This window comes from Anser cygnoides, chromosome 3, assembly GCF_040182565.1.
Source record: "Anser cygnoides isolate HZ-2024a breed goose chromosome 3, Taihu_goose_T2T_genome, whole genome shotgun sequence".
Classification (NCBI taxonomy): Eukaryota; Metazoa; Chordata; class Aves; order Anseriformes; family Anatidae; genus Anser; species Anser cygnoides.
The window spans coordinates 13,188,234-13,204,144 of NC_089875.1; the positions used below are offsets into that span (position 1 = coordinate 13,188,234).

Below are 15,911 nucleotides of genomic sequence, written 5' to 3' on the forward strand. Positions count from 1 at the left end.
GGCCGTGCCACCAATCCTCGCGGAGCGCGCGACGGCCCCCTCCCCTCCGCGCCGCGTTGCCATGGAGCCGTGCGGGCAGCGGCGACGCGCATGCGCTCTCGCGCGGCGGAAGGCGCTCGGCGGAGCGCTTCCGGTGCGGGCAGCGGGAGGGAGGAGGAGGAGGAGGCGGTGATGGCGGCCGGGCACGGGCCGCGCATCTGCGAGGGGGAGTGCGCCGTGCTGAAACGGGGGGACGTCTTCAAGGCGGTGGCCGTGCTGCGGAGGAGGTGAGGGGCCTGAGGGGGGGCTGCGGGCCCCCTCCCGAGGCTGTGTGTTGTTTAAACGCCCGTCATGAGAGAAAGAACGGAGAAGGAAAGGGGCGTGCTGCCGTGGGAAGTGAAGGGACTTTTATGTTAGAATTGAAATAACTTGAGTTAATTCTGTACTTTCTGTAATACGATGAGATTAAGGACGCTCCACGAACGCACGACAATCATTAGGATATCAGGGGTTGGTATTCTATATAGAGAGGTTACCAAAATGAAAACTGAGTACACATACACGCAATTTTTCTCTAATTTCTTTTTAGTCACTTCAGATCTTTTATAATTCCCTTCCACTCTTTCAAAATCTGCGTTGGCAGGTATTAATAGACTTCACGTGAGCAAGTTAAACTACTGGTAATTTTTTATTAAGTGACTTCGGTAAATGTTGCTGACAAAACCTTTTTTCCCTAACCTATATAACCCAGCCTAGACTTTATATATTTTAATTTTATTCCTCGCTGCATTCAGACTTTATCGTGTCAAAAATCACGCTGTGTAAAGTATGTTCTATACGCTTAAGTTTTACTGGTCACTTTCAGATTTCTCTTGAACTGAAAACATGTATTTTTCATACCGTATGCTTGATTTAAGTTCTCTGTTCCCTTCCTATCCATTGTCAGCGTAATGTGGTTTTGTGGTTAGCAGTAGTTGGCATTTCAGTTCTTACGCTTGTCCTGGTTTCCTCAAGGGCTCAGGTAACAGTGGCACGTCTGAAGTCACATATTCAGCTGTTGTGTGTTTTAAGATCCTGCCACGTGGTCTTTTGGATGTAGTTAAAATGATGCTTTTAATGTTATTAACGCTTTTATCGTTTCAGAAAAATTATTTTTGAGAAGCAGTGGTTCTACCTGGACAATGCCATCGGACATGTTTATGGGACTACGTTTGAAGTAACCAGTGGAGGAAACCTGCAGCCAAGGCGAGAGGTGGAAGAAACTACCACAGGTATTATGGAGTCGTGGCTGATGCTTGGAAGAACAAGCAGTAATTATGTTCTCTTTGATAAGACCAAAGATGATGGAAAAGCTTTCTATTAATCATTTGTTAACTTACGTTACTTATATTCTGTGTCACAAACGCATGGTTTTGCCGTGATCCGCTGTTCCACTAGTCCTGTAACAAACAAACTTTTTAATATGGGAGAAAATTTGAACCTTGTTTTGGGTGAAGATATATATGCTGAGGTGTGTTTTACATACTACATTTAATTGATTGCTTACACGATACATTGCAAAACCACAAAGCATGTGGGTTTAATGCTGAGAGTCTGCTTTCTGTGAAACTAAAATCATGTGTTTCTCCGACTTAAAAGTATGTAGAGCTAGATTTTACAAGTCTATATCCTTTTCCTTTAGAAACAAAAGAAGCAGGTACAGATAATCGTAACATAGTTGACGATGGAAAGTCTCAAAAACTGACTCATGATGACATAAAGGCTTTGAAGGACAAGGGTATTAAAGGACAGGTAAAAATAAGGTTTTGGTGTCATTTCTGTGCTACCTTGATGGTTATATTTTAGTTTATGGAAGAGGCTATTCTTTTAATGGTGCAGAAACTTCAGTGCTTTTTCTTTGTTCTTCTGCTCAAGTCATGTTTTTCCTAAAGATCTGATTTTACAAAAACGCGAGGGCTATTTTCAGAGAAAACTTCATGTAAGGTTGGCAACTTCATCAGTAGAGAGGCAAGAATGACTTCTTACTGCATCACAAGTCATAACAGACATTAAAAGGAGTATTAATCATTAAGGAAACCTACTATACGTAATCACCTTTTAATTTGGTTTCCTCGTAAGATTCAAAATGTTATTTCTGTATTGCAGACGTATTCAAATTTCACAATAATAAAACTGTCAAAGGTGTAGTGAAGGATTGCAGAACCCTTAACTAATAACACTGTGTAACAAGCACACTAGCAGTGTGCTTCCAGGTGCTACCTACCTACCAAACAGTGATGCGTGTCTTTTATCTGCACCTTAAAAGCTAAGAATATTCCCAAGAGAGCAGTCCTGGTAGAAAAGGCATTGGTTTTTACCCCACACTTAACCAGCAAAAAGTGAGGCCTTCTAACATGTTAAGAAACCCCAGCAGTAAGTTCTGTTCTGCGCACGTTATCAGTCGAAATTCTCTCTCATCTTTGGTTTACCCTTTGTAGTAAAGATAAGGAATTGCTCATGCTTACATCAAGTTCATCTCTTTGCATCTTGCTGTGTGCTGCTGCTACTTGAAGCAGCTGTTCTGCTTTTGCCTGCTTAATAATGGATGGGTCTGAGGAGTCTAGAATGGTATTTCCTCTTGTTAAGGTGGTTGTGCTGCTCTTGGCATTCTCTCTTTGATAAGAATGTACTAATCAGTCTGATAGCTTGGACTTTTTCTGTCAGTTCTCATTATCTGTGGCAAAAGATCACTCTTTTCTTCATCCTCAGCATGTCTGTGCCATTCGTCTACCATACTGTTAATTTAGGTTATTAAAATAGCCTGCTTTGTTAATTAACTGTAGCTGAACATTCATTTCAGACTGTTATATTAGCACTGTGAATGTCTGGTCACATTTGAATTCGTGTTTGTGAATGGCATGTGTCTGTGATGCAGGCTTAATTGCAAGATGATTGCTCTTTGAATTAAAGCAGCCTCAGTGTTAGTGGGGTTTCCTTGCCCATCACCTTCCCAAATTCTTCCCAGGTCCTGAGGGATAGGTGCGTAGTGTAAGGCTACAGGCGTAAACTGGTAGGTATTCCTGGGGTACTGCAGAGCGCCACACCTTCCCTTTGGCTTCTTGTGCTTGCCCTACAGAAATATTCCCCAGTTTCTTCACTAAATTTTACCGGAAAAAAGTAGATGCTGCGTTTAACTCTTCCAAGAATAAGGTAAAGAAGGAATGATATGCTGATCCACCCCATTAATAATACATCCTAAATGTCTGAAGCACTTTAAGAGATAATGGCTTGAAAAAAAGCAAGCGAGAAGTACTGGCACCAATATATTTGGAGCAAGTTCTCAAAGTGCAACAGGAGGTGCAATGTCCATGTTGAAAATAATCCTTTTGGCATTCCCCACCAGCACCCTCTCCGCATTGCTATTAGGCCAGATTACACTATTATCCTCGTACGTGTTTGTAGGAACACACGATTATATCAGTCAAATTATTTTGATTGTGACAACCAAGACAGCATTGTGCAGCTTTTGTTCTTGTATTGCAGGCATGCGGACAAACCCTGAAAAATGAAAGATTTTATCTTACTTTATTCTGTTGGAGGTCTTAATGCTCACTCCAGCTGGAACCTGAAAGCGTGAGGAACAGGAGTTGGATTGGCAAAGGGAGAAGATTAGAACAAGGAGATTGGGAAACAAAAACAGGAATTCTGGAAGAACTGGAAGTTAGAGGAGGAAGAAGGCAGTGAGAGGACTGTAGGAAATAAATGCTAGAGTTTGACATCACGCAAGGAGCTGGTATAGGAGTCTAGCACAATGCTCCATAACAACTGCTAATGAATGTAACTCATTCTAAGTACAGGGTAATTAAAGATAACTAATCACCTTGAGGAAGCAGGATAGTTTCCTTCACATTCAGCATGGGATAAGAATATGTTGGTATTGAGGCTGCCCAGTAAGAGCTGAAGTAATGACTTGCTGAAAGGAATGATCCTGCTTTTCCTTCGTTTCTGGCCATTCAAGTCTGCCCTCTCTCAAAAGTTAGTTCTGGCACTTAGCGGAGTCCTTACTGCCCCCAGTATGCCCTGTTTTCAGGACCAGCATTTTCAGTTTTGCCACTTTTACACTAGCATTATATAGTTCTACTTCTGCCTCCAAGTGTTCTGTGTGGTTCGATTCCTGCACATAGTCAGGGTAGTGCCTCACTTTCTGTGTTGATTGGAAGAATTTTGCTCTGCCATTAATGTCAGTAAAACTTAATGATACACATGCCTACACTGGATTAAAATATTTTCTGTGTTTGTTTAAAACAATACTATATGTGAAATGAATAAGAAGTACATACCAGCTGTAGTAAATATAAATTGTCTTTTCTAAGGAAATTGTTCAACAGTTAATAGAGAACAGTACAACATTCCGAGACAAAACAGAATTTGCTCAAGATAAATACATAAAGAAGAAGAAAAAAAAGTAAGTGAATTTTAAAACGTGGAAAATATTTAGTAGTTCTTTAATTTGTTGACTTGAAGTAAGACTATTACTGTGTGTTTCTTACAGATATGACGCTGTTATTACAATCGTAAAACCATCCACTCGCATTCTTTCAACAATGTATTACGCAAGGGAACCTGGAAAAATTAAGTAAGTTTTCATTTTGTTTCTATTCTCCAATGATGAAGGTATTTTAACATTTTTCAAAACACGTGTGTTATACCAGAGTATATAATACCACTTTTTTCCAGTTAATGGAAATACTGTAAATTAATGAAAAATAATGTGATATAGAAAATTAATCAATGTTCTCCTGTAACGAAGAAGAAAAAACTGTTGCATGCAGCATTAGCTTTTACCATTTTCCTTGCACCACCATTTTGCTAATTACCTCTGTTGAGTAATTAGCTACTTCGGTGGCTCTTTACATTTTCAGAGGGCTCTTATCTCCTGTTGGTCAGTTGCATATCGTCTCTGTTTTCTGGCTTAGCAGTCAAAAAACAAGCCACCTACCCAAAACAGGAATTCTAATGTTCAACATGTTAAAGAATCAAATCTTCTTCAGTCAGAAACCTCCAGAATTTAAAAACACGTGGATAACGTTAGAGGGGAGCAGGTAGAGATCTACATGGCTTTATTTTTTTACCTACCTGAATTAGATAACAATGTCTGGAACAAGTTTAAGATGGACGGATTTATGGTTTTTTAAGTAGGAAAAGTTGACCTAAAATATTGAGACTAAAATAAAGAGCATTTTTTTCAAGGCTTCTCAAACCTTTTTCCTTCTTTTCCCCAGCCTCCTGCATTTGACTTCAATTATCTGTTAAGAATAGTTGTAAGTTCCTTGGCCATCACCGAGTCTCTTCAGTGCGTGTATACTGCAGTCAGTAGACTTAGGTTTTGGTCTGGGATTGCAGGCAGTGTGTACTGCTGCAGAATAACTGAAGATCATAGACTCGTTGGGTTGGGTTGGAAGGGACCTTAAAGAAGGCCTCCCACCAGACCAGGCTGCCCTAAGCCCCATCCAGCCTGGCCTTGAACACCTCCAGGCATGGCCCATCCACAGCTTCTCTGGGCAGCCTGTGCCAAATGCTTTGCACAAGTCCAAGTAGATGACATCCTTTGCTCTTCACTTATCCACCAACGCTTTAACTCTCTTAACACTGTTTTTCTAACTCTAAGAAAACTGATTTGATATTTCTTAAAACTTTCTGTTTTCTAGCCATTTGCGTTATGACACTCTAGCCCAGATGCTGACTTTAGGAAACATCCGTGCTGGCAACAAAATGATTGTAATGGAAACATGTGCAGGCCTTGTGGTGGGCGCTGTGATGGAGCGAATGGGAGGTGAGTAATACAGTAGCTTTAGCAACATAGGAAATGAGGGCTTATGTGAAACTTAAGAAATACATTTGATTTTGATACTTTTAAAAGGCACTACTACAAAACCATTTCTCAGTTTTCAAAATCTGCTTGGACTGTCTCCAGTATTCAAAGGCATAATTGTATTTCCATTGGAGGGAGTTGTGTTTTGCGTATTTCAGTTGCATTTATTATTTGCTATTTTAAAAAAATATGAAGTTTAAAGTCTGTTGTATGTAGATCTATTTTAGTGTCCGTCTTGTGTTAGCGTAAAGACGTTCAGAAAAGGCTACAGAGCTTGTATGCAGATTGTTCTCAAGGACTTGGGAAGAGAGGAAGGAATGGGAGAAAATGGGAGTGGTAACACTGGAATCCAGACAGCCCACAGCACTGCAAGTGTTGTCACTCATCTAGCTCACTGTGCTGGACATTTAGCATCAGCAAAATGTATATTTTTAAAAGCAATATATGACATTTTCGTGAATAATATATGACATTTTCTTCTAGGAGAAGTTTGACTTGCATTTATTTCTCAAACTCAGTTAACTAGTTTCATCTCAAATCATTCAAAGATACTAGACAGAGGTGACAATTATATTCCAGAAGCCTGGAAAGGTAGGAAGTGTGATGTAGTGTTGTGCACCCAGATGAGCTGTCTGTTGGCTGAAAAGCACACAGGCAGTTATACTATAAATTGTTTTTGTTATAGGAAACTGTGCATAGGGTTAATTTCTGAAGTAAATGAACTAAGTTGCAATTACAGGACAACTATTGAAAAGTTCTTGTTGATATGTTTACTATTTAAATTCGCTTTTACTTTTTAACAAAACCACTCAATAGTTATAAGAAAGAAATACTACAGAAAACCTGTCTTTTTAATTCTAAACTAAATTAGTTTCTCTAACAATTTGTCACTGCTTACATATTCTGTGCAGATTCTAAAAATGTTTAATACATGCATAGTCTTTGAGTTACCTTGTCCTTTAAATTTGCAGTAACTGCTGTCCTTCCAATAAACATTTCCACCTTGAGATGTGTTTAAATTTGAAGGTTAGATTAAGATAAGACAATTTGCTTACCTGTTTTTAAATGTATGTTCATTGATCCCAGAAGTTCTGACTCTCTGGTAACTACGTTTTTGATTCTTTGGCTTTCATAGGCTATGGATCCATTATTCAGATGTATCCAGGAGGGGGACCTGTTAGAGCTGCCACCAGTTGTTTTGGGTTTCCAAAACATTTTTTCAGTAATCTTCATGAATTTCCTCTCAGCAAAGTGGACAGTCTTCTCTCTGGGACGTTTTCTACAGAGATGCTACCTTCAGAATTTGAAGATAATGCACTAGTGGAAGAAGAAAGCAATGGACTGGTTGATGAGAAGCAGACCTCTGTACAGGAAACAGAAGAGGAATCTATTACTGCTACAGCTATGGAGGTCAACCAAACAGAAGAGCAAGAAAAAATGGACATCAATGCTGAAGATATAGAATTTAAAGATAACAAAGAAAAAGATAATAAAGAAAATGTAAGAATGTTTATTATGGCTATTTTTTACAATGTTCATATGATTTGGCTGATTTCAGACATGCCCAAACATTACCTTACTGAGGTGTTAAAATTGACTTCTGAAAGTTGCCTTACATTGAGCCCTCTAAGGTGCACAAAATGAAAATACAGCCCGTGCTATAGTGATTACCATTTTAAAGTGCAAAATATTTGTTTCATTGTTCAAAGGTTCGGGAAAAACAAAGAAAACAGTGGGAGAGAAGGAAAAAGCTAATAGAAGCTGCTGCTCTCTTGACAGAGAAGAACGCGGATGGGTAAGTGTTTGTGGTTGGAAAGGTGTTCTGGTTGAAAACACATCTACAGAAAATAATTGCCTTTGAAATGAATAAAAGCTTAGTTTTTGAAATAGCCTATTTTTTTCTTAATATTTAGTAGCTAGCAGTCAACCCAGATGTGGCTTGGGTCTTGTTTGGTTCTTACCGGTTGAGATTTTTTTCTGTCTTTTAATGGGTTTGAATTTTCCTGATCAAAAAGTGAGGTTTCCTGATTAGGTATGAATAAACATTTTTAAAAATAAATAAGTCTTTTCTATTTACCAAAATGGAACTTGAGGTCATAAGTTTAATAAATTGTAACTACACTTGATAAAAAAGAAACTTTTTATTTTCTTACACAGAAAAAAAAAACAAATACGAACGCATTTTACCTCCATTAGCCAGGACTGGTTTTTCCCAACAAATAATTTTGCATGATGATTTAATTATCTAGTGCTTGTGTGCATTTTAGTATGTTTCATCTAGTATGGGTAGGTGGTAGAAATAAGGTTTTCTGTGAAGGTGCCGAGACAGGTCACCCTGTGTTCTCTGAAGAAATACAATGGTAAAGGACCTTTCTAAAAAGTGCTGTGTATCAGTTTGCCAGCAGCAGCACCCTGATGATGCCTGCAGATGACCATTAAACTGCCTGAATGGTGGCAGTGTTCTGTTGTTGTGTTTTTACCACTCTACTTATCATAATAATTAATCTCTGCGTGGACTGACAAAGCAAAGATTAATAATTGACTTTACCTGATTCCTCCTGCAGTGTACAGTAGTATTACCGGTTGTTGATTTTTGAGTTCAAGGACACCTAATTAGTCTTTTGTCTCTTGCTCATTTGTTTTCAATCACTTGCATATTTCTTCTTTGTCCTTTGTAAAGAATGAACACTAACAAATGAGATACTTGAAGTGCTTCCTCTAGGAAGTTTTCAGCATGAGGGGGGGAAAGAGAAGCTTATGGATGCCTGAGGGCAGCATTCCAGATGGCTCAGTCAGGAGCACCTTTCTTTAGTCATATGCCATTTATAGGCCACCATTTGTTTAGGTCAACGTCCACAGGGTACGTGCTGCTAAGGGAGGAGAAATTGGCACGGAATAAAGTGCTTCAAACTAACCACTTCGGTGGCAGGTGAGTAAAAGCAGGCCAAGGAAGTCAGGATTCTGTCTTGTGTTGCAGGAGAGAAAGGGGGAAAGGATAGGTAAAAGCTGTTTAAAATCGTAGGTAGGGAGAAAGATTAAGACGTTGTCAGAGTAAAGAGACTGGTAGTCAGGTGAAGATGAACACCAGCTCTAGGAGGATTGGTTCTTGAGGCCCTGACTTTAATAATATTTACTACTTGAGGCGGAAGATACGCTTAATAAAATTTATATTTCTTCTTCGCTGTACTTGTACTAGACTATTTGTTCAACTCCATTCATGACAGCTGAAGTCTGTAGGTCTTTGAGGGGGGAAAAAGGAAGGCATTCATTATGGATATTATTTCAGTTTAGTTTAGTTTTAAAGGAGTAGACAGCGATGGACCGTTACATTTTTCTGATACTGTGAAAGTGGAAATTGGTTTATAGACACCCCATGTGTTCAGAATTAGACCACACACCTTCTCTGTACCCTTCCCTGTCCTTCCTCCACCTCCTCCTTCCCCCCCTCTCACTCATTATATTAATTTTGAGACTGGCCAGGCTACCCGCTGACAGCAATATGTGCTGCCACATGAGAGACCATAATTTGATTTTGCACATTCTCCCTCATCTCTCACTTACCTGCCTCTTGTCTGGCAGAGCTCCTTTCGGTGTCAGCGCAGTACTCTAACCCTTCTGGAATATGGTTTGGAGTCTTTTTTTCTTTATAGTTCTCTTGGATAATTACCGAGCACAAATGTTTTGAAATTTGGATTTGAGGGAAACCTGTAGCCTGCAAAAGCTCTGTCCAGCAGGAAGTCAAAATGTAAACAACTGTAAAAATAATTGTCTCACTTTGTTTTTAAAAAAAAGATCGAACATCAACTTTTACGTCCAGTTTGTTAGACAAGTTTGGCAGTGTATTCAATGCTGAGAGCAGCTGTTGATTGACAGGTCTTTGTATATAAATGTAAACATATACTCCAGTTTCATTAAGCTATTCTTTTTGTACAATTACAAATTATTAACTATTTGAATCTTAACTATTTCCTGACCATCTTAAACTTTCTAGTTTTGCGGTGATTTTTTAATTAAAATTCTGGCTATCTGTAGGGAATCTCAAGCATCTGTAAACACAAGTTACACTATGATATTAAAACTATGATAAGGAATAAAATATAAAGCCTTTAAGTTGTCAAGGACAAATTCTTTTTAAACGATCTTTAGTCATGCCCACTACAGAATCGTTTTCTCTTTAAATAATAACATATAAAAAATGTGGGTTTGATGAAGATGACCCAGGTCAAAGAAACATGACTGAGGTTACTTTCTAAGGAACAACTCACAATGACAAAACTTAACTTCTATTTTGACAGTGGTCTCAGGGTAGAAAAAGGAACATTCAAGTTTTGGGGGTTATAAGAATTATTGTGGAGTTCAAAACAGCTGAACTGAGTGCTTCTGCAATGTATTTAATATATGGCATTTTAGAAAACAAGCTTTTTAATCCTCTTAATTATGCAAGCAGGAAATCAAGATTTGTTTTTGTATTTGGGGAGTTGTTAGAGCCATGAAAACATGCTGATTAGCAACATTTAAGCTGTAATTGATGCTCAGAGCTAAATAGGAGAAAATGTCACTTGATGAATAGGTTTTAGAAGCAGAAGACTAATGTGCGTGAAATTTCTTTTACAGCTTAATTGTAGCCAGCAAGTTTCATCCCACTCCTTTATTACTTTCTTTATTGGAGTTTGTTGCTCCTTCAAGGCCTTTTGTTGTCTACTGCCAGTATAAAGAGGTAAATCCAGTACATTACTCTAGCTATTATTACTTTAAGTCTGAGACTGTTTTGCTGTATAACCTATCATTTCTTTTCTTAAGCCCTTATTAGAGTGTTACACAAAACTGAGAGAAAGAGGCGGTGTTATTAACCTAAAATTGTCTGAAACCTGGCTACGAAACTACCAGGTAAGGATTACAGTAAGCGGCTGTCAAAACTGCATGAAGTCAGGGAAGCAAAACAACCTAATGAAAATTTTTTTTTGGATTGATTGAAATTATGTACAAGCTCATGCATTTGCTCACCTGAGAGTAGTGAGGAAAATGCTCTGAAGGATTTTAACGTGTAAATCTATTGTAGTATATGAGAGATGTAGCAAAATATGACAATTGTTTATTAATTTCCAGCTGGTTTTATAGCTTAAAAGATTTCTGTAGCGTAAGAATGGTGGTGGCTTCCAAAGTCAGTGTCTTCACACAACACAGTTCCTGGAACTGGAGTAACCAGAAGTTTCAGGTCTAGGAACATCTCCATTGTGAAAAGTGTCAATTTGACTAGCTTTGAACAAGGTGTTTATAGTGTGGAGTTCCCTCTCAAGTAGGAAGAGCAGAAGCACGTGAGCTGTAAGTAGCTCACCCCCTCTGATGAGGTTCTTACATTATATTGGCTTGTTCCTCACCCATAGGCTTCTGGAGTCCGTAAGGAATTATTGTATAGAGGATGATGTAAGTCAAGGGTGGCCACTGTTACTGGCTGTTAATAAGCCAAGTAAATTAAGAATGATTGTGAGGTCCATGGCTGGAGACCTGCATGCAAGTTAGGCTTGGCAAGGTTTGCTATGTTTGGGTGCAGTACTGTGCAAATATTAGGAAAGCCTAGCTCGGAACTGTACAGCACCATCTCCTGAACATACCTGTGTCAGCTTAGACCTGTGATGGTAGTCAAAGGAAGGAGGAAGCAAAACAGAGGATAACCAAAAAGTATAACGTAGCTGGAAGTGCTGCTTCATTGCTGTCTTACATGAGCAGTAGGTATATAAGTAATTTCCAGTTCTGCCCCTAAAATCTTTATTAATGAATGCTGGTATGTTAAACCGCTTGGGGTTTCTTGCTAAGTACGTGAGTTCTGAACACATTAACGAGATTTTCAGGTGTCTCATGCCTTGAATTTGTTATTCTGCTGGAAACACTATGCTGAAGCAGTCAGCAATACAGTAGCCTGTATTCTTAGGTGTTTCTGTAACTGGCTTCTGATACGTAGATACCTTGCCCTTCCAAATACACTCACTTTTCAAATGTCTGTGTGTTACGGTGGCTGGGAAAAAACCCTTCATCTTATACTGTAAGCTTAAATTACACAATTTGATGTGCACGTAAAAGCATGACTCTTCACAGATGTTTATTTTGGGTTTTGTTTTGTTCTGTCTTAAAGGTCTTACCAGATCGAAGCCATCCAAAACTGACAATGAGCGGAGGTGGAGGGTACCTTCTGTCTGGTATAACTGTTGTGCTGGATAAGGGCAAATCTGATTCCAGTAATTTAGAAGCACTGAAGATGGAAGAGCCATCATCTAAAAGATGCAAAGTTCAAGACCTTCAGTGTTAACATTTGAAGAATTGATTTGTTTTTTAGATCTCAGGAGATACATGGTTAGTAAAATAACAAATACACTTTCTGTGCTCTTGACAGCACAGGAACAGTACCTGTCACACGTCTGTCAGCAAAAAGCAGAATTGTGCGGTAGGGAGAATCGCCTCCCTCTCTCCAGTTTACATGATCAGAATGAGAAGAAGAACCCGTGAAAGCAAACCTGTGTCCGGCACCACAATGAAAGCACTCTAACTTCAAAAAGACCTTCTGCTGTTCAGGATGAGATGTTAACATGGAGATAAGACAAATCATCAGTGAAAGCACTCTTTTTGTTTGTTGCCAAAAGTGGATATGATTAAAAAGGTTGAGTCCGAATCAACCCACGTAATTTAGCTTCCATTTTCCCAGAACAGCACCAGGGTAAACGTTCTACGTAGTGATCTCCTCCTTCTTTGGATACTGAAACCTGCAATGTTCAGTAATCTAAGGAAGTGGAATAAATGGCAAAAATCATGCATTTTTCTTTCCAAAGGAACAATAGGAAGACAATACCAGAACTTTACAGCATGACTCCACGTGTCCTGAAATAAATACGGGAGAAAGTGTATGTTCATAAATTAAATACCAAATATTTAAACAGTGTCTCTGTTAGTATTGTCTGTCATTTTCCTGAGAGGAGTTATGTTTTTAAGATATGACAGTTTTGAAAACTGCTATATGAATATTTATTTTACAGTTCTATTCTTTCATGATGCATAGCTTTTTTATTTTTTAACTTTGCATTTGACATTTTAATTAAACTACAGGATGTATTTCCTAATGAGATTTCTTTTTCTTAAATTTCCCTCTTTTAGGAAATCAGGTAGAGGCTTTAGGAGAAGAATACCCTTGCAGGTTGCATTCTGTTAAACCCCTAGGTGGGAGCCAGCAGGACTGGGCTTCCTCTCTTGAACCTTACTCCTCGATCAAAAGCTAGAGCTTTGGGTTGAAGTTCTTAGACTTCATGAAGCTATAATATTCTGTGTATTAATAAGATAAATGCTCTTTTAGGACACTGATGTGCATAAACTGATCTGAAAAGTGTGTTTTGTCCCTCCTACCTTTCACTACAATTTAAATATTTTAAATCATGCATAAGGAATAGAAATCTGATGCGTGGCTTTTACTAATGGAGTTTTTTAAAAAATGCTGAACTTCTCAACTTCTTTCAAGAATTAGTTGATTAGTGGGAAAGGGCCGGGGGGGGGAGGCAGTTTTACATCACTTTATGTCTGCATGTGCATACTGAAGGTAAACTGGGGCTTTCAAAGCAAAACATCCACTATGTGATGAAATTCTGAGAACCTAGCTTAAAGCAGTGCCTAGGAGCCTGAAAGCCAGTCAAAAGCAAGAAAATTATGAAAGCAGCATAAACCAGGAGGTAAATACTAAAAAACTATCTTTTGGCACAGTTCTCTTACCTGTAAGGCAGACATGGGTACTTCTCTGCCACTCCCATGGAGCTGGTTGGTACTCAGATGTCTTATTTATAGAACCACAATACTTAGACAGTAAAAAGTAGGTTAAGCAACCAACATATGTTTTAAATACTTGTTATCATGTCTAACTTGATAAAAATAATAAGCTGAGGAAAGTTCTGTTGGATGTTTTATTTGTATAATAAAAAAAGTTTTGAAAAGCAAACAGTATTTTTTTCAGGTGTTACAATACTGTAGATCAAATCCCAACTGGCTTCATTTGATGCTAACACCAGCACTCTTTAAATATTAAATGCTGTCCCACATTTTCTAAATGTGTCATAATGCTTGCAATAATGAAAAATACTAAGAAAGGAAGTATCAAACAGTTTGTGTGAAATATTTCAAATTGCTGAAGTTTCAAATTGATTAAACATGCTCCATGTATGCCTAGGGGAAGAGCAAATCCTGGTCTAACAATTCCCAGTTTAGTTGAAACACGAGTAAGTTACCAGCCTAAAAGCTATTGAAAATAAGTAATGCAATAAAGAGCATTTCTAAGAGAAAATAAAAATAAAGAGCATTTCTAAAAGAAAAGGTGGGGGAAGGAAGGTGACGCTTGCATACCTATAGATAAGTCTCCGCACAGAACAGCTCAGGAACATCATAGTTGCTAGAGACTTGAGGCAGAACACTGAAGAGCTTTCATCTCCAGAGGTACAGAAAATAACAAACCACTACACTTTAAGGTTAGTCAATGCTGTGTAGATAAAGAACAGGTAAAGATTGTGGCTGATGTATAGATAAAAAATAGGTCAAGGGTGTGGCTATTAAACTAAAGATGGGTTCCTGAAAGCAAACCACCGAGTTCTGCAGAAGCCATCCCCTCAGCAAGGTAGAGAACGTGGTTTGGACAGTCTGCCAAGGCCGACCTCTATTACTCTTGGGCTTATTTGCTGTACAAGCAGCCATCGCTGAGGTGGCACAGGGCGTTGCTGCTGTAGTGCATGTGCTCAGCAGGACTAGCTCAGCTGTGGTTACTTTCAGCTTAGCTCAACTAGGGCTTTTTTTTTTTTTTTAAATACACAAAAAACCACCACAAACTTGCCCACAGCTTAAAATGGGCCACTTTCATCAGAAAAGTGCAGCTGTTATCTGTGGAAATGAGGGTATTAGGTTTATCTGCCTGCATTTCTGGCTCCTGAAGTACTCACCAAAGCTTGAACTCTGCACAATGAAGGTGACAAAGGAGATCCAGGTGTTGTTTACACCTCAGAGGACCCTCAGCCTTCCTCTAATAGTTAGCAGTGTCTGGTCTCAAAATAAAAAAAAAAAAAAATAAAAAAATCACAACTGAAATTCTCAAGCCAAAGCTTCTATAACACCCTGAGGATGTTTGGCAGGGCGAGAACCTGGTTTGGTAAAGGTATTGCTGCACAAGATTTGGTAGCTGTTTTTATTTCCATCTATCTTTACTCACGGAACAAAACATACACCTGCTTTCTCCCAACAAATTTACCGGAAATATAAGCAAATTAAAAGAAGTAGCTACCTAGCTTTCCATCGCTGTGCTTTACTAGAACTACACACCAGATTCACAATTTCCCAGGGGTACACGCACCAGGAGCCAGGAAACATTATTTTCAGAAGCCAAAACCACTTAGTTCGGCTTCATTTGATTTGGAACAAATTCATGCATCTTGTACACCACTACTTGTTTAAAGTTGTACCATTCAGCTTCAAAGCCAAAAGCGTACAGTATTCCTTTTAAAAATGCAAATTAATGTAAATGGTGTTGGAGGACTGCTTAAAAAAAAACGATCTAGTGTCACTCGTCAAAAAGTCTTGAGGAGGCAATGCAAATGTGGAGCTAAAAATGGAACAGGCGCAAGCAGCCAGAAGAGCTACTTGGCTCTCGGTGCTTGTGGTGTCAGCCCCACAGAGGAATGGGAGCAGAACAGAGAAAGATGACAGCTAAAAGGGTTGTCACAAAGCTCTTGGAATCCGTTGAACAATACTTGGGTTTAACGCAGCCTCTTTCAAGGCATATGTTTTTAAGCAAAACATTGCTGATTCATGAATGTGTATTTCCGGAAGATGAGCCTTAAAAAAAAAATAATCGTTGTTAGGATTACGTACTTGAACAATTTTAGAAAGCTTTCCATGTGACAACTAAAGCTATTTGCTTCCAGGTATTTATATACTCCCAGACATGCCTTCTCTTGTACCAGCTCAGAAAAAAACTACCATGTTGGAATAATTATTGTATGGTATTATAAATTTTTCAAGCAAATCTCAGACTTTGAAAACGACCAAGTATTTCTGCAGCTGGGAC

At 38.8% G+C, this 15,911-nt stretch overlaps 1 protein-coding gene across 2 annotated transcripts; it reads left to right on the top strand.

Moving 5' to 3' along the window:
• Nucleotides 1–75: 75 nt before the first annotated feature.
• On the top strand, nt 76–12,761 carry TRMT6 (tRNA methyltransferase 6 non-catalytic subunit). Of its 2 annotated transcripts, XM_013196181.3 has the most exons (11): nt 76–266; nt 1,123–1,250; nt 1,661–1,770; nt 4,332–4,423; nt 4,511–4,594; nt 5,667–5,791; nt 6,966–7,330; nt 7,540–7,625; nt 10,445–10,547; nt 10,631–10,717; nt 11,961–12,761. In XM_013196181.3, the coding sequence occupies exons 1-11, from the start codon at nt 91–93 to the stop codon at nt 12,132–12,134; spliced, it is 1,530 nt and encodes a 509-aa protein (XP_013051635.1). In that variant the 5' UTR covers nt 76–90; the 3' UTR covers nt 12,135–12,761. The 2 variants fall into 2 exon arrangements, with proteins under 2 accessions (XP_013051635.1, XP_047904292.1); XM_048048335.2 differs by lacking the exon at nt 1,661–1,770 and having other exon boundaries at nt 248–266.
• The last annotated feature ends 3,150 nt before the right edge of the window (nt 12,762–15,911 follow it).